We start from the raw sequence: 18,828 nt of genomic DNA, 5'->3' as shown, positions 1-18,828 counted from the left end.
CTTTGTCAGAGGGTGGAGATGGATGGCAGAAGAGAGATCACTTGATCATTACCTGTTATGTTCACTCCCACTGGGGCACCTGGTATTGGCCATTGGTGGTAGACAGGATACTGGGCTGGATGGACCTTTGGTCTGACCCAGTATGGCCATTCTTATGTTCTTATGCCCATCACCTGCCCTTCAGCCCCATCAGGGCACAGCCTCACTGCCATGGTTGTCACGCAGGTTGGTGAGGCAGTTCCCTAAAGAAGCCGATTTGGACATGCACAGCCGCCAGGTGCAGAAGAACAGGCTGGGGTAGCGCAGCTGGAACAGGCCAGGGTGAACAGGAGCCAGCTACGTGGTGCTGCTGGGAAAAGGATTGATATCATTCTGAGGTGATTTAGCAGGAGTGTTGAATGTAGGACATGTGAGATCATTGTCTTGCTCTATTGGCACTAGGATGGCCCCAGCTGCAGTACTATGTCTGATTCTGGGTGCCACACTGTAGGACAGATGTGGATGAATTGGAGAGTCCAGAGGAGAGCAACAAAAATGATAAAAGGTTTAGAAAACCTACCTGACCTATGAGAAAAGGTTAAAAAATTGGACGTTTGCTCCAACCCCTCAGACAGAGACAAACACCTACAAGATCTCTATCAAGCGTTCTTACAACTACAATACGCACCTGCTGAAGTGAAGAAACAGATTGACAGAGCCAGAAGAGTACCCAGAAGTCACCTACTACAAGATAGGCCCAACAAAGAAAATAACTGAACGCCACTAGCCATCACCTTCAGCCCCCAACTAAAACCTCTCCAGCGCACCATCAAGGATCTACAAACTAGCCTGACGGACAACCCATCACTCTCACAGATCTTGGGAGACAGGCCAGTCCTTGCTTACAGACAGCCCCCCCAACCTGAAGCAAATACTCATCAGCAACCACACACCACACAACAAAAACACTAACCCAGGAACCTATCCTTGCAACAGAGCTTGTTGCCAACTGTGTCCACATATCTATTCAGGGGACACCATCATAGGGCCTAATCACATCAGCCACACTATCAAAGGCTTGTTCACCTGCACATCTATCAATGTGATACATGCCATCATGTGCCAGCAATGCCCCCCGCCATGTACATTGGTCAAACTGGACATTCTCTACATAAAAGAACAAATGGATACAAATCAAGACGTCAGGAATTATAACATTCAAAAACCAGTCGGAGAACACTTCAATCTCTCTGGTCACTCGATTACAGACTTAAAAGTTGCAATTCTTCAACAAAAAACTTCAAAAACAGACTCCAACAAGGGACTGCTGAACTGGAATTAATTTGCAAACTGGACACCATTACATTAGGCTTGAATAAAGACTGGGAGTGGATGGGTCATTACACAAAGTAAAACTATTTCCCCATGTTATTTCTCCCCCCCACCCCACCCCCCACTGTGCCTCACACATTCTTGTCAACTGCTGGAAATGGCCCACCTTGATTACCACTACAATAGGTTTTTTTTCTCTCTGCTAGTAATAGCTCACCTTACCTGATCACTCTCCTTACAGTTTTCAGAGTAGCAGCCGTGTTAGTTTGTATTCGCAAAAAGAAAAGGAGTACTTGTGGCACCTTAGAGACTAACAAATTTATTAGAGCATAAGCTTTCGTGAGCTACAGCTCACTTCATGCATCCGATGAAGTGAGCTGTAGCTCACGAAAGCTTATGCTCTAATAAATTTGTTAGTCTCTAAGGTGCCACAAGTCCTCCTTTTCTTTCTCCTTACAGTGTGTATGGTAACACCCATTGTTTCATGTTTTCTGTGTATATAAAATCTCCCCACTGTATTTTCAACTGTATGCATCCGATGAAGTGAGCTGTAGCTCAGGAAAGCTTATGCTCAAATAAATTTGTTAGTCTCTAAGGTGCCACAAGTCCTCCTTTTCTTTCTCCTTACAGTGTGTATGGTAACACCCATTGTTTCATGTTTTCTGTGTATATAAAATCTCCCCACTGTATTTTCAACTGTATGCATCCGATGAAGTGAGCTGTAGCTCAGGAAAGCTTATGCTCAAATAAATTTGTTAGTCTCTAAGCTGCCACAAGTACTCCTTTTCTTTTTGCGGTGGATAAGAGTTTGCAGAACTGGGGCCTAAAACTGTAACCTCGAGGGAGGGGTCTGCAGAGGGTCTCCAGCACTAACGGTCCCCGCGCTCTGCAGGCCGAGCGGGGCGGCCACAGCCAGGGAAGGGTGAGGGGCTCAGGATTGCAAGGGCAAGCGTGAGCGCAGCACTCCGCTCAGCGGCCCGAGCGGGCAGGAGGACCCCGCAAGCTGCGGCCCCAGGCCCGTGGGTCCATGCCCCGCCCCCCCCCCGGGATGGCCTCGGAACGGACGGCTCCGGTCCGCCCCTAGACCGCCTAGTCTCGGGCCGCTCCGGAGAGATCCCCCTCTAGCCCCGCCCACTCCGCACGAGCCGCTCCTTCGGAGACCAGCGCCGCGCTCGCTCTAACATCGCGGACTTGGAAACCCAGCCTCGCAAGATGGCCGCGCCGGCCCCACCCCTCGCCTCGCGCAGACAGTGCCTCCGGCCCCGGCCGGCGAGCACGCGCGGGCGAGGCGCGCCCCGATGACGTCACGCGCCGCTCCAACCTGGCCCCTCCCCCTTGTCTCCTGCCGGCGCTGAAGGGCGGGGAGGCTGAGGCGGCGCGTTCTGGAAGCTTCGCGCCGGGGATCGTTAGTGCGGGCGGGCCAGGGCGATCCGTCTCCATCCGGAGCTTAGACGCAGCCGGGCGCGGAGGAGTCGCCATGCCGGAGAACGCGGGGTCCAGAGCTTTCACGGGCGGCAACGGGGGCCGCAAAAGAGGCGCCTACCAGGACCGGGACAAGCCGGCGCAGATCCGCTTCAGCAACATCTCCGCAGGCAAAGGTGCGGCCCGCCCGGCGGAGGCTGGCGTGGGGGAAGAGCGGCCTGGCCCGGGAGAGGCTGGAGCGGGGCGGGAGCGGCCTGGCCTGGCGGCGGAAGGGGACTGAGGAAATCTTTCTCTCACAGCGGAAGGGGGGTCTCAGTCTCGCTCGCTGTCCCATTCCTCCTGCCTTTGTGCGAGGAGGAGGAGGAGGAGGAGGCGGCTTCTTCCTACAGTCGCTGACCCCCCTCAGCCCCAGAGTCATGGGGGGGAGGGGAAGAGACTCCATCACACGGACCCTGCCCCTCCCCCGCTGGCGGGGCCAGATACCTTCAGTGTGAGTGGATTATGGAGCAGCCGCTGTCGGGCTGGCTCGGCGCTCGCCAGGCTGCTCCAGTTTTGCTCTTATCATTGTGTGCGGTTTTCTGTTCATGTGGGCCTGACAGCTTCAGGCACAGCCGCTGGGCCGTTTCTTCCCTTTAGTGAACACGGCATGGGCCTTTTCTGTTGGGAAGAGAGTCTTCTCCCCACCCCCGGTGTACTAGTGGGTTTTTTTTTTCTTTTTTTAAATATAGTAATTGTTATGGTGCCAGGACCAGAAGCTGGTGGAGAAAAACGCTATAGTTGGTAATTGACACAAGCCTTGGTCAAAATACATGCATTGCAACCCACTATCAGACCAGTGAAACCATTCAGTGTTTTTAAGCCTGTGTGGCATGTAATATTGTTCGGACCCCCATTAGATTTTAAAATACCTCATTTAATCATACGGGATTAGGGTTGGAAGAGACCTCCGGAGGTCATCTAGTCCAACCCCCTGCTCAAAGCAGGACCAACCCCAACTAAATCATCCCAGCCAGGGCTTTGTGAAGCTGGACTTAAAAACCTGTAAGGATGGAGATTCCACCACCACCCTAAGTAACCCATTCCAGTGCTTCACCACCTTCCTAGTGAAATAGTGTTTCCTAAAATCCAACCTCATTCTCCCCCACTGCAACTTGAGACCATTGCGCCTTGTTCTGTCACGTGCCACCGCTGAGAACAGCCAAGCTCCATCCTCTTTGGAACCCCGCTTCAGGTAGTTGCTATCCAATCCCCACCCCCACACTCTTCTCTTCTGCAGACTGAACAAGCCCAGTTTCCTCAGCCTCTCCTCATAAGTCATGTGCCTCAGCCGGGATCATTTTCGTTGCCCTCTGCTGGACTCTCTCCAATTTGTTAACATCCTTTCTGTATTGGGGGTCCCAAAACTGGATGCAGTACTGCAGATGTTGCCTCACCAGTGGTGAATAGAGGGGAATAATGACTTCCCTCGATCTGCTGGCAGTGCTCCTACTAATGCAGCCCAAAATGGTGTTAGCTGCTTTGGCAACAAGGGCACACTGCTGACTCATATCCAGCTTCTCATCCACTCTAATCCCCAGGTCCTTTTCTGCAGAACTGCTGCTTAGCCAGTCGGTCCCCAGTCTGTAGCGGTGCAAGGGATTCCTCTGTCCTAAGCGCAGGACTCTGCACTTGTCCTTGTTAAACCCCATCAGATTTCTTTTGGCCCGATCCTCCAATATGTCTAGGTCACTCTAGACCCTATCTCTACCCTCCTATCTCTCCCCCCATCTTAGTATCAACTACATACTTGCATCCCATCATCCAGATCGTTAATAAATAAAAACAAAACCGGCCTCAGAACCGTCCACTCGGGCCAGCGCTTGATACCGGCTGCCAACTAGACATTGAGCCGTTGATCACTACCCATTGAGCTCGACAATCCAGCCAGCTTTCTATCCATCTTATGATCAACATTAAATAATCAGCTGTTGATTGTGTTTACCATGTTCCAGGGCCTTGTCTACACTAAAAAGTTTAGTCGGCGAAAGTTATGCCACTTTAATTAAAGCGTTGTTGCATGTCCACAGTAGCTGCTTGTGTCAGCAGAGCGCCACACTAACAGCTGTGGCATCAACACAGTAAGCAATGCACTGTAGTAGCTATCCTACTGTGCAACTGGCCTCAGGGTGCTTTGGGAACGGTTTGCAATGCCTCTTGGGGCAGGTACAGCTTCACATGATCCCCGTTTCTCAATCCCATCGTTCCAGGGGCGTCCTAGTAGATTGTCAGCTGCTTTTTCAATTTAAGTATGTGGGAGAGGAGAGTGTGTCTGGGACAGGGGAGACTGCAGGCTGGCTGACCTATCCTGGGGGAGGGCAACCCCTCACGTCAGCCCCACTTCTGCTCTGCACACCTGTCCCAGACAGGTCGTTCTGTGCCTATGGCTCTGATATTCCCTCTGGCTCTCCCACAGCCTCCTCAGCTTCTGGGAGCAGCATTCTGAGCAACTCTGGGAGCTCTCTGGGCTGAGGAATGTCAAAGCAGCACAGCAGTCTTCCCTCTCTTACCCCCCCTTGCTCCCTGCAGCAGTAATCTGCCTACCCCTGTGTTCCTGCAGGGCAGAACAGGAGCATTACATGTTAATGATTTGCTCTTTGTTTCCCAAATGCAGTAGCATGCTCAGCTGTCAGATACTTCCCAGAGCTTTGAAAGGGGAGGGGCACATGCCTGCAGGGCAACAGAAATCAAAACAGTGAGCAGGGCAGGCATTGTGTGATGCTGATGGAAGCCAGTTATGTGGACAAAATAAACAGCCGCGTCTACACTGACTCTTTGTTGCTTTAACTTTGCGGCAAAAAGCTTTTCCTCTCATGGAAGTGGTTTTAATTTGTCCACAAGAGAGCAGAGTTTTGCCGTCAAAGGTAGCTTTGTAGCGTGTACACCCCTGTTTTGTAGGCAAAAGGCAGCTTTTGGTGACAAAATTTTGTAGTGTAGACAAGGCCCAGGTGTTGGAATCAACCATGAAAGCCATACACTTTATTTTTTCTGAAATATGCCGTATCAGTAAGTTTTTCAGACTTTTAATAAACCAGTAAGAGTTTTAATAAAGTGGAACTAAATGGTTCCATGTGAGAGTTTGTCAGAGTTTTCTGTCCATTTCTGTTCAGAAGAACTGATTATGTTCAGACTGTTATAGTTTTTGTAAATTTCCTTAGTATTTACCAGTTTTAATTTAAAGCAGCATGTCAGTGACTATTGCATAAAAGCATCTCATTTTCACTTCCTCTTCAGCGGTTGCTGATGCTATTAGAACAAGCCTTGGACCAAAAGGAATGGATAAAATGGTAAGCTTTGATTCAATTGTCTAATTATTTTTAAAACCAATTATAAATACTTAAGCAAATGTCAACGGTTTTTTTTACAAGAGTAGTTTCCCTTTGTTTTTTTTATATTTGTTAATCATCAAGGTAACTTCTAGTTACATGAACATATATTGATGATTATTGTTAGAAAAGGTACTATATTGAAACTTTAATAGTAGTAAGAAGTTCTTTGGTTTAAAGGGAACTCAAATGTTTTATAGATCTTAATGTTAAAAAATGTCTTCTGCGTCTAAGGTCATAAGTAAGAATACATTTTAGTCACAGTTATTTTTAGTTAAACTCATGGACAGGTCACGGGCAGTAAACAAAAATTCACGGCCTGTGACCTGTCCATGACTTGTGCTATATACCCTGATTAAATCTTGGGGGGGCAGCCCGAGGGGGCTGGGGCAGGCTCCCTACCTAGCTCCACGCCTCCCCAGAAGCAACACAGCCCCCTCAGTCAGCTCCTAGGCGGAGGTGTGGCCAGGCAGCTCTGTACTATGCCCTGAGCGACGGCTCCGCAGTTCCCATTGGCCTGGAACCACAGCCAGTGGGGGTGGTACCAGCAGGTGGAGGCAGTGCACAGAGCTGTCTGGCCTCGCTTTCCACCTAGGAGCTGAGGGAGGGGAATGTCGCAGCTTCCGGGGAGTCCCCCAAGGTAAGCGCTACCTAGAGCCCGCCTCACACCATCCCGTGCCCCAACCCCCTACCCCTTTCCACACCCAAACTCCTGCTTCTGGTGGGGGTGGAGTGTCCGGATACTGCCCCAGCAGCAGCCGGTGCGACTGGCCCAGGGGCTGCCCAAACTGCTAGGCGGTCCCCTATCCAGGCGCACCGGCCACTGCAGACGTCACGGAATCCGTGACAACCTTGACAAACTCTCAGCCTTAGTGATAAGTATGTTGTGGGTTTTTTTTTTTTTCCAGATTCAAGATGGTAAAGGAGATGTGATGATTACAAATGATGGTGCAACTATTCTGAAACAAATGCAGGTTCTACATCCTGCAGCCAAAATGGTAAATAACTTTTTTAATTTCAGCCTGTAAACCAGTATATCCCAGCCTGGTTGGCAGAAAAATCTAAGGAGGCACCAGATTAATTCAGGGTGTTCATGGAGCTGAGGAGAGGATAAGTGTGGTTCTAGAAAGCTGCAGGGCACAGCAAGTCTGCAATGCACTGAAGTTCTCACCTTGATGCTCTTTACCTGGATCTTGGGGGGTGGGGACAGCCTAAAAATCCAAACTTCAAATGATGGTTTGAGTGCAATGCAATAATTAAGCTTTATGTATTCTGCGCAACAGACGTTTATGGGAGGATTCTTAGATTCTGATTATCTGACAGTAAACTAGGAATTCTTACTCTAATCCCTGTCATAATGTCATGGGTTAAAGTTATACTGTGGGACAATGCCTGTATAAATGAGCAGTGTTGCTGGTCAGTCAAGAAGCAACGACCTCATAGAACATGTTATGTTCTATTTTGCTTATACACGGGTATAAATTGGATAAAATATGTATGTGTACCTTGTGTAACCATAGAAAAATATATATACGCACAAAATTAAGGAGGAACCAATCTGTATATTTAACGTTAATAAGTAAAACCACTCTTTAAGCAATCCCCAATGGAATATTAAATATTTTCCCTTGTTACTTTTATACACCACTGGTACTTAATTAACTGGTTCCAATAAATCATGTCACAAGTTCTCAAACTGTCTTCATTTAGTTGGTAGAGCTGTCCAAGGCACAAGATATTGAAGCTGGTGATGGCACCACATCTGTTGTTGTCATTGCTGGTGCTCTCTTGGATGCATGTTCCAGACTTCTTCAGAAGGGTATGTTTTACTGGTTGGCTTTAATAAATTGAAAAGGGGAGATGCCTGGAAGAGTTAATTATATATAACTGAATTTTAATAAGATTTGTTTTTGTTTAATGAAAGCCCATTAACTATAACTTTTTAGTGGTAAAACGCTGATTTGAAAAGTAACTCAAGAATTTTGTTTCTGAACTTGTTAATGTCTTATTTCTGGTGGCAGTCTCAAATCATTTAGCTTCATATTTTTTGAGGTTGAATCTGCTTCCAGTGTTATGGATCAAGTATAGCTATTAAAATGCTGAGATACCTTATGAAATTTTTAATAGATAATAGTTCATGATGGGTGAAATTGTGTGGTATGAAGAAATTAACCCAAAATTGGGAGCTAGGAACTCTTGCTGGGCTTTGAGGAAATCACCTGGTGTTTGTAAAATAGAGAGATTTATTTCACAGGATTGTTGAGAGGATTGATGTTTGTAAAAGACTTTGAATGTGTAAAGCAGTATAAATTCTTGTGAGCACTAGCAGTTCTGTTGTACCAATTCAGTGAGGCTAACAGCATGCCAGCAGCAACCAGATGCTGTGTGAAGAATCCAGTAGGGGCTGAACAGAACAGTTTATATTCCTTGCTTCAACAAATGGTTTTTATTTTAAATTTCTCTATTTTTTTTTTTAAAGGCTTGCTTTTCAAACAACAAACCTTAAATCAAAAAAAGCTTGCCTCAAGTAGGGATTGATCTTTTCCTCAGTATACAAGGCAGTCATGCAATGCCTCTCTGCCACAACTGTGCTCATGCAGGTCAACTCATAGGGTGGCAGGTGAGCCCTGTCAGCTTTTAGCCCTACTATCACAAAAGTACAGTAGGCATATAAGCAGTAGTCCAATGATACTGGTACTGAACAGTGGAATGGTCTGCAAGGCTAGTCACTTCATTAAATAAGCAAATTATCAAAGGAGGACACTTGTAAGTAGTTTCCTATATTAAGGCAGAACTAACTTGTTGGACCTGAGGTGAACTGTATTACCATCTGAAAGGAAGGATGTAGTTAAAACAGTGGACTGGGACTGGAGAGATCTGGGTTCAGTTCCCAATTTTTGCAATGACTTTGTGTGACCATGGGCAAGTCACTAGAATCTCTTTGTGCCTCAGTTCTACATGTATAAATTGGGGAATGATGGTACTTCCTGATCTCAGTGGTAAATTCACTAATGACTGTGAAGCACAGGGATACTGTGTTGATGGGAAGGCCATATATATATCTGAATAGATCAAATATATCAAAAGTACATGACTGTGTGTATAAATTTATTAAATATAAGCTAGCCTAGAATGGTCCTTATTAATGTAGTATCTCTAGGTAACACTTGGATCTCTCTCTTTGTAAAATGCTGACATAAATTTGTGTATAGTATCTAGATAGCTAGGAACAGGGTTATTCAGCACATACATGGCCTTTTTGAAAGGTAAGTTTGCAGTAATGTGCTGAATATACCTTTGTCCTCTCTTGCTGTTTGAGAAATTCAGAATCAATATATGGCAATATCATTTTTCAAATAAAATTATTCAGTTATCACTTTGAAACTCGGGAGAAATTACCATAGAACAGTAAAAAAAAAAAAATCCTAATTAAAATCTGTTTTCAAGCTCTGTAGTATTGAGTTTGCATGTTAGTGGGCAATTATAGCAGTGATTTCCAACCTTGTCTTACTAGGCACCTTCCATTCCCCTCCTGTGCTTGACATCTTGACATATTACCAGTGTACCCTTACACCATCCCCTGCAGTTATTGCCTCATTTTGCCAATTTCTGTCCTCTTTTTTTCCTTCTTCCTATGTTGCCATTCTCATTTTTGTTCGTCCTGCCTCGTTTCTTGTCCCACCTCCCAAAGGCTCTGTTCTCTTCTTTCTTCCCCCTTTACTGCTGCCAGCTGCCCATTCTCTCTAAACCTTCTCCAGCTGCTGGTATTAGCCAGCAATACTGTCTGCAAACTCGTCTCTTGCTATAGAAGCAAGAAGTATGGTTTACAGAAAGCGTGTGTGTACCATCAAGAGCAGAAGTAGGAGATGTGCAGCTGGTATTGGCAGCCAAGCAGCTCCTTGTGACAAAGCAAAGGAATATTGAGTGCATCCTAAAGTCGTCTGGAAAACCTCTTTGGGGGTGATGGTGCACCATAAAGGAACTACTGTTAAGATTACTTAGGTCTAAACTCTGTTTTGTACAATAAAGGTTTTACATGAACCTAATTTGAATATCTTTGTTTTCATGACCCTCTTAAAGCTAATGAATACAGTTTTGTGGGATATAAGTATTTGGGCTTCAAACACTTCAGGGAGATAATGTGTTGTACTGGCTCGTGAGAACTAATAAGTAAAATTGAGGCTAGTTCACTTTCATTATTCAAATAGAGAAAACTACAAATAATAAAACTGTTTCTGTTGAAATGTTAGTTTTAGATAATTTGTCACTATCAGTACAAAAATTAGTGAGTATTGTAAGTGGAATGAACCAGCTTCTAAAATTTTAAGAAAATCAAATGGTTAAGTGAACAATTAGTCTGAAAACTTGAATTTAAACTTCTAATAGGAATTCATCCCACCATCATTTCGGAGTCATTCCAGAAAGCTTTGGATAAGAGTATTGAAGTCTTGACCGACATGGGACAGCCAGTTGAACTAAGCGACAGAGAAACCTTGCTAAATAGTGCGACTACTTCACTGAATTCAAAGGTAGTAATCCAGTTAGTGGGGGTGGATGGGGGGGTTATTCAGTCTAACTTCTTTGTAAATTAAATGTATGTGTTCATGGGTATTGTTTTATACATTTTCTCACTCTGCGTGTCATTTGTTCCTTTGTTCTATATTTCTATAGTATTTAGCAAAATGAATTCTCTAGGTGCTACCATAATACAAACAATAAATACTGATCTTTAAGTCTAGTAATTCATCCATTTATTAGCTGAATTCATATCTTCTTTGAAGTAGACTGTTTTCTTTGTACTGACTTTTTTTTTTGTGTGTGGTTTATATTGTTTCATATGTGCCAGATTAATTGGGACAATAGATAATTTCAGTAACTGTTCCTGGTCTACTAGAGCGAGCTGACTTTTCATGATGCTGCAATTGATTGGCATTAACTTTCAACCTAAAAATTGAACTGAATTTAATCCTAGTCACGTTTCAGTTTTAAATTGTTATCTACTATATTTAGGTAACACCTAAGATCACTAAAGCTGAAAGAACAGTGGAAAAAATTGTCCTCTCTTTCAGTTGGCTTATTTTGAGCATTTAACATTGTCTTGTGTGTAGTCCATTACACTATTTTCTCTGTTCATGTAGGTTTTTCACACTGTACTAAGGGAGAAACTTTTTTTAAACAAAAAGAAAAGGAGTACTTGTGGCACCTTAGAGACTAACAAATTTATTAGAGCATAAGCTTTCGTGAGCTACAGCTCACTTCATCGGATGCATTTAGCTCACGAAAGCTTATGCTCTAATAAATTTGTTAGTCTCTAAGGTGCCACAAGTACTCCTTTTCTTTTTGCGAATACAGACTAACACGGCTGCTACTCTGAAACCTTTTTTTAAACAGTCATCTTAAGCTGAACTCCCCACATTGTCAGGGAAAGCTCCCAGAAGCAGCTTACTTCTATTCCCTAAAAAGATATTTCAAATTTACTGTGCCTTTAAATGCAAAGACTAGGAAGACAATTTTCATGTAATTCTATTACATTTTTGAATCAAGTGTTTACTTTAAAAATATTTCCTCCATAGCTTAATAATATTGCAGTTGATTACAAGCTTTACCTACCATATCTGTTTTCTGACCCTGTTTGCAAAATCCATGCCATCCTTTTTTGTCAAGTTAAATGTTTTCTTATTTGCTTTTGTTTAATGGGAGAGGAGGGGTCAGAGATCATGCCACCCCCTGATCAGAGGAGGGGCCTGCGTGCAGAGATTTCACCCTTCTCTTGTGGAAGTGATGTTGGTTGCCTTGGTGGCACAATCCGTTTCCTTCCTGGGAACCTGCTGAGAGCTTTCTAAAGCCAGAATCTATATAGGGGGAAGGGGTTTGGGAAGGTCCACATTGGGCAGCGGAGGAGATGTATACATGGGTCACTTGGCCTATAGGTCCTGTGGAGTCTATGCCAAAAAAGAATAATACAGACCCAGGCTGTACTTTCTTTTCTCTACAAGTCACTGTGCATTAGGGAATTTATTTTAAAGGCATCTCCTGGGGATGGCTGAAGACAAAGAGAGGTCTTTCCAACGGAAAAATGTGGGGCAGAGTTCTTAGGCTTCCTTCAATGTTCTATCGGTATGCCAGGTCGCAATACAATTCACTCAGATTTGGTCCAGCCAATCCTGTCATGATGGGGGGTGGCCAGGCCAAATTCAAGTGGTGGTACAACCCCATGAGCAAGTGGGAAGGCTTGCTGTACCCTCTATAAAGTTTGATGTGCCTACCCCCCAATTGAGAACCATTGTGCTAGGCCTGAGCATAATTTTTACCACAGAAGCAATTGTCCTACCTTTTGTTGGTAACCCAGCATGTACAAGTAAAACTACAGTAATAAATTACTTATTGGCGGGGAAAAAATTAAGAAATAAGATTTCATTTTCAAACCATATAGAGTTATAAAAACAAAAGAAAAACAATGAGATTATGGTTTCAGAGTAGCAGCCGTGTTAGTCTGTATTCGCAAAAAGAAAAGGAGTACTTGTGGCACCTTAGAGACTAACAAATTTATTAGAGCATAAGCTTTCGTGAGCTACAGCTCACTTGCCTTGCAAGTGTAATTTTGAAATTGGTATTATCTTAATTTTGATTATGCCACTAAATTGGATTATTTTTCAGTTGGGTAAAATTTTGTAAGTGTTCTTCCTCACACTAAATTTGTTTATCTTAATTAAATCCCTTTAGGTTGTATCTCAGTACTCTAGTCTCCTTTCTCCAATGAGTGTGGATGCAGTGATGAAGGTGATTGATCCAACTACAGCTAGTGGTGTAGATCTTAGAGATGTCAAAATTGTTAAAAAGCTTGGGTAAGTAGCAATCCATATCTAGCAATTCTGTTAAAGTAACTTGTCCAACTTTTAAAAATTGCTTCCCTAAAACATTAATTTCATGTTTTACTACTCTTGTTTCCAGTGGAACAATTGATGATTGTGAACTGGTTGAAGGACTAGTCCTCACTCAGAAGCTGGCGAATACTGGTGTAACTAGAGTGGAAAAAGCCAAGATTGGTCTCATTCAGTTTTGCCTGTCTGCTCCAAAGACTGATGTGAGTTAGCTTGACCTGCCACATTTAATATTATCTTCGTGCATGGGGATTTACATGTAATCATACAATGAAGAAAAAATATACCCCTTAAGGGCTTGTCTACACTTCAGAAGCCATCACAGTAATTAAGTCAGGTTTTGGTGTCCACACTACTCTCTTCCTGCTGGTGGCGCGCATCCTCACTAGGAGTGCTTGCACTGACTGAAGTGGGGCATGGACAGCCTCGTGGGGCACACAGCAGGAGTCCCCCACCCAGCGGCGGGGTGACAGTCTGAGCTGTGAGCCTGGCATCAGTTTCACGGCTGTCTTTGGCTCAGAGCAGCAGGTCAGGGTTCACAGCTGGAGCTCTATGCTGTGAATTTGAGTCCTGCACTGGGCTTACAGCTCAGGCTGTCACCCGGGGTGGGAGCTCCAGCTGTGAGCCTGGCACCCAGCTGACAGCTGCGGGAGGTCCAGCTTAGCCCAGCATTGAGCCTCCCAGCAGTGAAATTAACATTCTTGTCAGTTTCAGGTGAGCCCAACAGCCATGAAACTGACAAAAATGACAGCCAACAGCCAAAGTTGCATCGCCCTAACTACAGGAACATAAGTGCTATGTCTCTTGTGGAGGTGGAGTTGTATGATGTCAGTTAGCAGGCCACTTACTTCTGCGAAAGCAGCATTCTAGTGTAGACATTGAGATTAGGTCCATGTAAGCTGCCTTATGTCAACCTAACTCTAGTGTAGACCAAGCCTAAGTCTGTTATCAGTAATACATAACTTTCCTGTTCCATAAATTATATCAGAAGCCCATTAGTTTTAAACTTACCATGTAGTAGTAAAAGGTTGCAACTTAAAACCACAAGTCCTTGCACTGGCACATTAAAATGTATGTCGATGCAATGGTGTATTCAGTCTTGTTTGCCTTGGATCGCAACTGCACTGAATTATAGAAACAGCATGGTATACCTAGAAATGTACTTAAATTTGAGCTTAAGTTCAGTAATTTTTGAAGATATTAAATATTTTTCTCTTTTTTAATAGATGGACAACCAGATCGTTGTTTCTGACTATGCTCAAATGGATAGAGTATTGCGCGAAGAAAGAGCCTACATTCTAAACTTAGTTAAACAAATTAAAAAGGCTGGATGCAATGTGCTGCTCATTCAGAAGTCTATTCTACGGTATGCTAACTGCCTGAAAAAACACTTCTGTTTACTAAGTAACTATTAGATTGGAGTAAAGCATCAGTACTCTTTATAAGCTGAATTGTAAGACTAACATCCAGGGGGGAAATTTCAAACACTGGTTGCCTACGAAGCCTCTGTACTTCCAGTGAGCGTGGAGGTTCTGTCACACAGGCTCTGAACAATTAACATACCTCCCACTTCACAATTTTTATGTAGTTTTTTTTATAAGCCAGTACTGAAATTCTTCAGTGGGTTATTACTAACTCTGACACAAATCCTAATTATAACTGATAATCATATGCTAGCAATATTGGTTTTATAGTGTTGTGCATTCACTGTTTGCATTCTTCGATTTTAGGGATGCTCTTAGTGATCTAGCGCTGCATTTCTTGAACAAAATGAAGATCATGGTGATTAAAGATATTGAAAGAGAAGACATTGAATTTATATGTAAGGTAAGGAAATGTTTTATTTAAATAGCTATGCTGAAGGATATCTATATCCTATCACTACTATATAACTTAAATGGACATAACACCTTGTTTTATGGGAGTGGACTTTGTGACGCCGCCTCCCCCTCCCCCACACACACACACATCGTCCCTTCCTCCCTGTGTGTGTGTATACACACAGTATGAATAAACAGGATAAATATCTCCAAAAGGCTTAACTATACTCTCATTCCCTTTTATCTCCAAGAAAAATAGCAAATGGTCGGACTCTGGGGGGGGAGAAAAGTAGGACATCAAAAGAACTAGGAGTACTTGTGGCACCTTAGAGACTAAAAAATTTATTTGAGCATAAACTTTCGTGGGCTAAAGCCCATCTTTTTGCTGATGAAGACTAACATGGCTACCAGTCTGAAACCTGTATTAAAGCAGTTATGAACCAACTTTAATGTATAGAAAGTATGCTAAATTGTATGTTTTGCTTGTTTTATTTGTGGTTTAACTTGTTCCTGTAGACAATTGGAACCAAGCCAGTTGCTCACATTGATCAGTTCATTGCTGATACATTGGGATCTGCTGAATTGGCAGAGGAGGTCAACCTAAATGGTTCTGGGAAGCTAATAAAGGTAAGGAACAGAAATGAACATCTTTCCTTGCTGATTATAAGATAATACAATTTTAAGGAGAGAGACCTTACAACTTGCCTTTTGTAGAAATGAATGAGAGCTGTAACTTTTTTTTTTTTGTAGTATGCAACAGTATTTTTTTTTCTGTAGTATGCAACAGTATTTTTTTTTCTGTAGTATGCAACAGTATTTACTTCTATTATCATTGGTATTACTGTAGCACTGAGGACCCCTAGTCATGTACCCCTCTTTATGCTAGATGCTGCGCGAATGCACAACAGACAGTCCCTTTCCCAGTAGGCTTACTTGATTGTATTGACTTTGAAAACTTGGTGTGGTTTACCAGAGCTCAATCTCCATTAGGTAACTGAATATGTCAAGTCTTAGGCCTTAATCCAGTATAATTTTTGTTACCTGCTAACAGGTAATGTCCCAGATTTTAAATTTCCCTAAGGTTTTTTTGGTCCAACTATGTTTTTGTTACAGATTACAGGCTGTGCAAGCCCTGGAAAAACTGTTACAATTGTGGTACGTGGATCCAACAAACTAGTTATGGAAGAAGCTGAGCGTTCAATTCATGATGCTCTGTGTGTTATACGTTGTTTAGTAAAAAAAAGGTAATGCTTTCTATTATGTAGTGGCTTCATATACCAATTATACAGTAAACTGTAACCACTTAAACATTTGTCAAAGGCCACAGCTTCTATTTTTTTAATAGAATTTTACTTTTTTTCCCCCTCCCTGCCCCAGAGCTCTAATTGCAGGAGGTGGAGCACCAGAGATAGAATTAGCACTGCGCTTGAATGAGTATGCTCGCACTTTGAGTGGTATGGACTCATACTGTGTCCGTGCATATGGAGATGCAATGGAAGTCATCCCATCTACACTGGCTGAAAATGCAGGCCTTAACCCTATTTCTACTGTAACAGAGCTGCGAAACAGACATGCACAAGGAGAGAAAACAGCAGGCATTAATATCAGAAAGGTAATATACAAAAGGATTATACATCCGTGATGGTAAATTTAAAATGTTGGGTTCTTTTTTTGAGGAAAAAATACTTGAGAATAAAGACAGACAAAAGTTGCCCATGTTGTAGCCCAAAACTGTCCTTGTCAACCTCCCAGATCATTGCAACATAACAATTGAGCATTTTCATGGTCTAAGATACCAGATAACCAGTGTTTTTAAAAACTGACTAGTTAGAAGAACTGGTTAGGAATCTTATCAGAAATTTTTTTTTTTTGATGGGAAATGCCCTTTTTGCAAAAAATTAAATATTCCAGCTGAAAACTTCAGTTTTGTTGGGGAAAATTGAAATGATGACTTCTAAGTAGGCTGCCTGGGATCTGCAGGGAGGCAGAGCAACCCAGCTCTCCAGCTCCCCTGCAGCCTGGGTGCCTCTCTTCTTGTCATCTTCCAGATGGGCAACCAACATGCCAAAAAATTCTGTGTTGGTTCTCCTGAAATGGAATTTTTCAGAATTTCTGTCCAACGAGAAATGTCAAGGTTTTTACTGTGTCTTAAATGGGACAATATTTGGTTCCAAAACCATCAATTTTCCATGGGTTGGAAATCGTATTTTCCAGCCATCTTTGCTAGTTAGTAATGTATTTCTCTGCTAAGTCTCAGGTGCACTCAAAAAATCCTGTAGCGAGTGTGGGGGTGGGGGGGCAGGGGGCAGGGAGAGGATGAGTTAACAGACTCTGCCATGACATCCAGTGAAATGTTACTCTCAGTAGTGTTTTTTTTTTTTTTTCCTTTAAGCCATAAGAACGAGAGGTATCACTTTAATATTTTTAGATGCGTGAGCACAGGATGTAGCAACCAGGGAAAATATCTGCTCAGTCCGTGGCTGTGAGCTGGCCTATTTTTTGACATCCTCCCGTTTGCTTCCTCAGTAGCTTGGAGTGTCTAGCTTCTTGTCTGGGCATTGGACCCGACAGTAGCATTGGGTGGGCATAGCTTCACAAGTATCTGGTGTTGAGTGGATTTCCTGAGTATTGTGACATAAATTTTATACCACAGCATTCCTGCTGAGAACTGAATGGGTTCAAATGAACTGTATATGGCCATCTGCTAATAAAGTACTTTTTTCCCTTTAAACTATGGTGGGCAGGGGGGCTACTGGGGATAATTTACAAGTATGTTTAAATCATCTTTGTGGCATCTGCTTTATATAAACTGAGGATACAATTCTGGTTCCCAGGGTGGAATTTCCAATATCCTGGAGGAGTTGGTGGTCCAGCCTCTGTTGGTGTCTCTCAGTGCGCTGACACTAGCTACAGAAACTGTCCGCAGTATTCTTAAGATTGATGATGTGGTAAGTAATATTTTTGATTATTACTTTCATGTTCTGTTTTATGTTACATGACAGTGCTGCAAATAAGATATATCCCTCATGTTAAGGATTAGTATTTAAAGTAAATATTTTAGCATTATTGTATTTCATACCCTAATATTCCTAGGAGTTGTATGCCATTTATATGTAATTCAGTAGTCTTCTGATAACTGAAACAATCCTTGTGGGAAAACAGTAACCAAAACCAAGTATTGGTAAATACAGCAGCCAGTTTAAAGTACAGAATACAAAAGGATTATATGTGGAGTGGTGTCTTTAAAGTGAGGGATGTTGATAATTGTTTCCCATCCACATGCCTGATGATGTTAACTCATCTTTGCAGGTGAACACTCGATAAGGTGACTAAAGGAAATGGCAGTACAGGCAAGAGTACCATGGCATAGTTTGGAGTAAGGGATTCTGTGAAGAAACTAATGTCAAGCATTCTGCTAAAACCCACTTAAGTTTATGTACTTTTATCAACTTAATTTAATAAAATCTCTGGTTTCAAGAGGCAAACTTTGTTTGTTTGTAAATGAAGGGGCAATATTCTGTAACTGAAACTTTGCATTAAAAACTCTTGCCAGAGTAGTACTAAAACAAATTAAAATTTTACCAGTTTTGCTCTGTAATAATCATGCACATTCTTTCACACTAATCCTGTTTTTGATAAATAAATCTTCAGTGCAAGTTGTTAGCTTCTGCAATCTCTCGTTTAAGATAAGATGTCTTACTATGGAATCTTAGCAGTAACTGCACTACCTCAGATCTGTTTCCCTCCAAAAGTTGTCCAAAACAGTAATATTTCCTGACTAACATCATCCTCTCTTACCCATGGAGTTGCTACAGCCAGTAGGGTGCATGGCAAGTATAGGACTGTGCCCTATCATTTCAAATGTACATTTCTTTCTGCAAATGTCTCTTCATCCATTCATGCCTATATACAAGTGTGTTTCCTCTCAGCCCATAGCCCTTCAATAAACTTCATTGTACTTCAGCTACATAGGACAATGTCTTCTAGCTTTTAATTGCTGAAGTTTCCTTAACTGCAAATGGAAATACTTAC

General features: G+C 42.9%; 1 protein-coding gene across 1 annotated transcript; it reads left to right on the top strand.

Annotated features, from left to right (window-relative positions):
- Positions 1–2,496: 2,496 nt before the first annotated feature.
- Positions 2,497–18,281, top strand: CCT4 (chaperonin containing TCP1 subunit 4). Its single transcript, XM_038394429.2, has 14 exons — positions 2,497–2,909; positions 6,004–6,056; positions 7,004–7,093; positions 7,806–7,914; positions 10,482–10,624; positions 12,819–12,940; positions 13,047–13,179; positions 14,203–14,342; positions 14,707–14,803; positions 15,313–15,423; positions 15,910–16,040; positions 16,174–16,408; positions 17,631–17,744; positions 18,106–18,281. The coding sequence occupies exons 1-14, from the start codon at positions 2,789–2,791 to the stop codon at positions 18,118–18,120; spliced, it is 1,614 nt and encodes a 537-aa protein (XP_038250357.1). The 5' UTR covers positions 2,497–2,788; the 3' UTR covers positions 18,121–18,281.
- Positions 18,282–18,828: the final 547 nt, after the last annotated feature.

Source organism: Dermochelys coriacea, chromosome 3 (genome assembly GCF_009764565.3).
Source record: "Dermochelys coriacea isolate rDerCor1 chromosome 3, rDerCor1.pri.v4, whole genome shotgun sequence".
Taxonomy (NCBI): domain Eukaryota; kingdom Metazoa; phylum Chordata; order Testudines; family Dermochelyidae; genus Dermochelys; species Dermochelys coriacea.
The sequence above is the reverse complement of the archived record's forward strand: the minus strand, read 5'-3'. Positions and strand labels throughout refer to the sequence as shown.

Coding starts and splice junctions, on each gene's coding strand:
- CCT4 (XM_038394429.2), top strand. CDS start 2,789: ATGCCGGAGAACGCGGGGTCCAGAGCTTTCACGGGCGGCAACGGGGGC. Junction 6,057..7,003: donor CAAAAGGAATGGATAAAATG/GTAAGCTTTGAT, acceptor TTTTTTTTCCAG/ATTCAAGATGGTAAAGGAGA. Junction 15,424..15,909: donor GTTCTGGGAAGCTAATAAAG/GTAAGGAACAGA, acceptor TTTTTGTTACAG/ATTACAGGCTGTGCAAGCCC.